Below are 403 nucleotides of genomic sequence, written 5' to 3'. Positions count from 1 at the left end.
AGGATTTCATCAAATATGTGAATAATTTACATAAGGCGATGCATTTTCATGCTAGTGAGAATTCCAGATCCGATAAGCTTGTTCGTGCTCAATCATTGATGCAAATCGCGATGAAACGACTGCAGAAGGAGTTTTATCAGATTCTATCAATTAACAGAGCACTTTTGGATCCTGAATCTATATCCACTGTGTCTTCACGTACTTCGATAAGTACTCGATCGAGTACCTCTGAGTTCAACATTGAGGATGATGATATTGATAATCGTGTTGCAATTGCTGGTGAATCTATTTCTGAAGTTGAGGATATTTCTAATGTTGTAATGGCGGATTTGAGATTGATTGCAGAGTGTATGATTTCTTCTGGATATACGAAAGAGTGCTTGCAGATTTACAAAGTTATACG

At 37.0% G+C, this 403-nt stretch overlaps 1 protein-coding gene across 1 annotated transcript; it reads left to right on the top strand.

Moving 5' to 3' along the window:
• Nucleotides 1-5: 5 nt before the first annotated feature.
• Nucleotides 6-399, top strand: LOC107059464 (uncharacterized; the record flags this gene model as incomplete). Its single annotated transcript, XM_015305960.1, has 1 exon — nucleotides 6-399. A coding segment is annotated over one exon (394 nt), but the record flags the coding sequence as incomplete, so codon positions are not given.
• Nucleotides 400-403: the final 4 nt, after the last annotated feature.

Source organism: Solanum tuberosum, unplaced genomic scaffold, assembly GCF_000226075.1.
Source record: "Solanum tuberosum cultivar DM 1-3 516 R44 unplaced genomic scaffold, SolTub_3.0 contig05506, whole genome shotgun sequence".
Lineage (NCBI taxonomy): Eukaryota > Viridiplantae > Streptophyta > Magnoliopsida > Solanales > Solanaceae > Solanum > Solanum tuberosum.
This window is presented reverse-complemented; position numbering and strand designations above follow the sequence as displayed.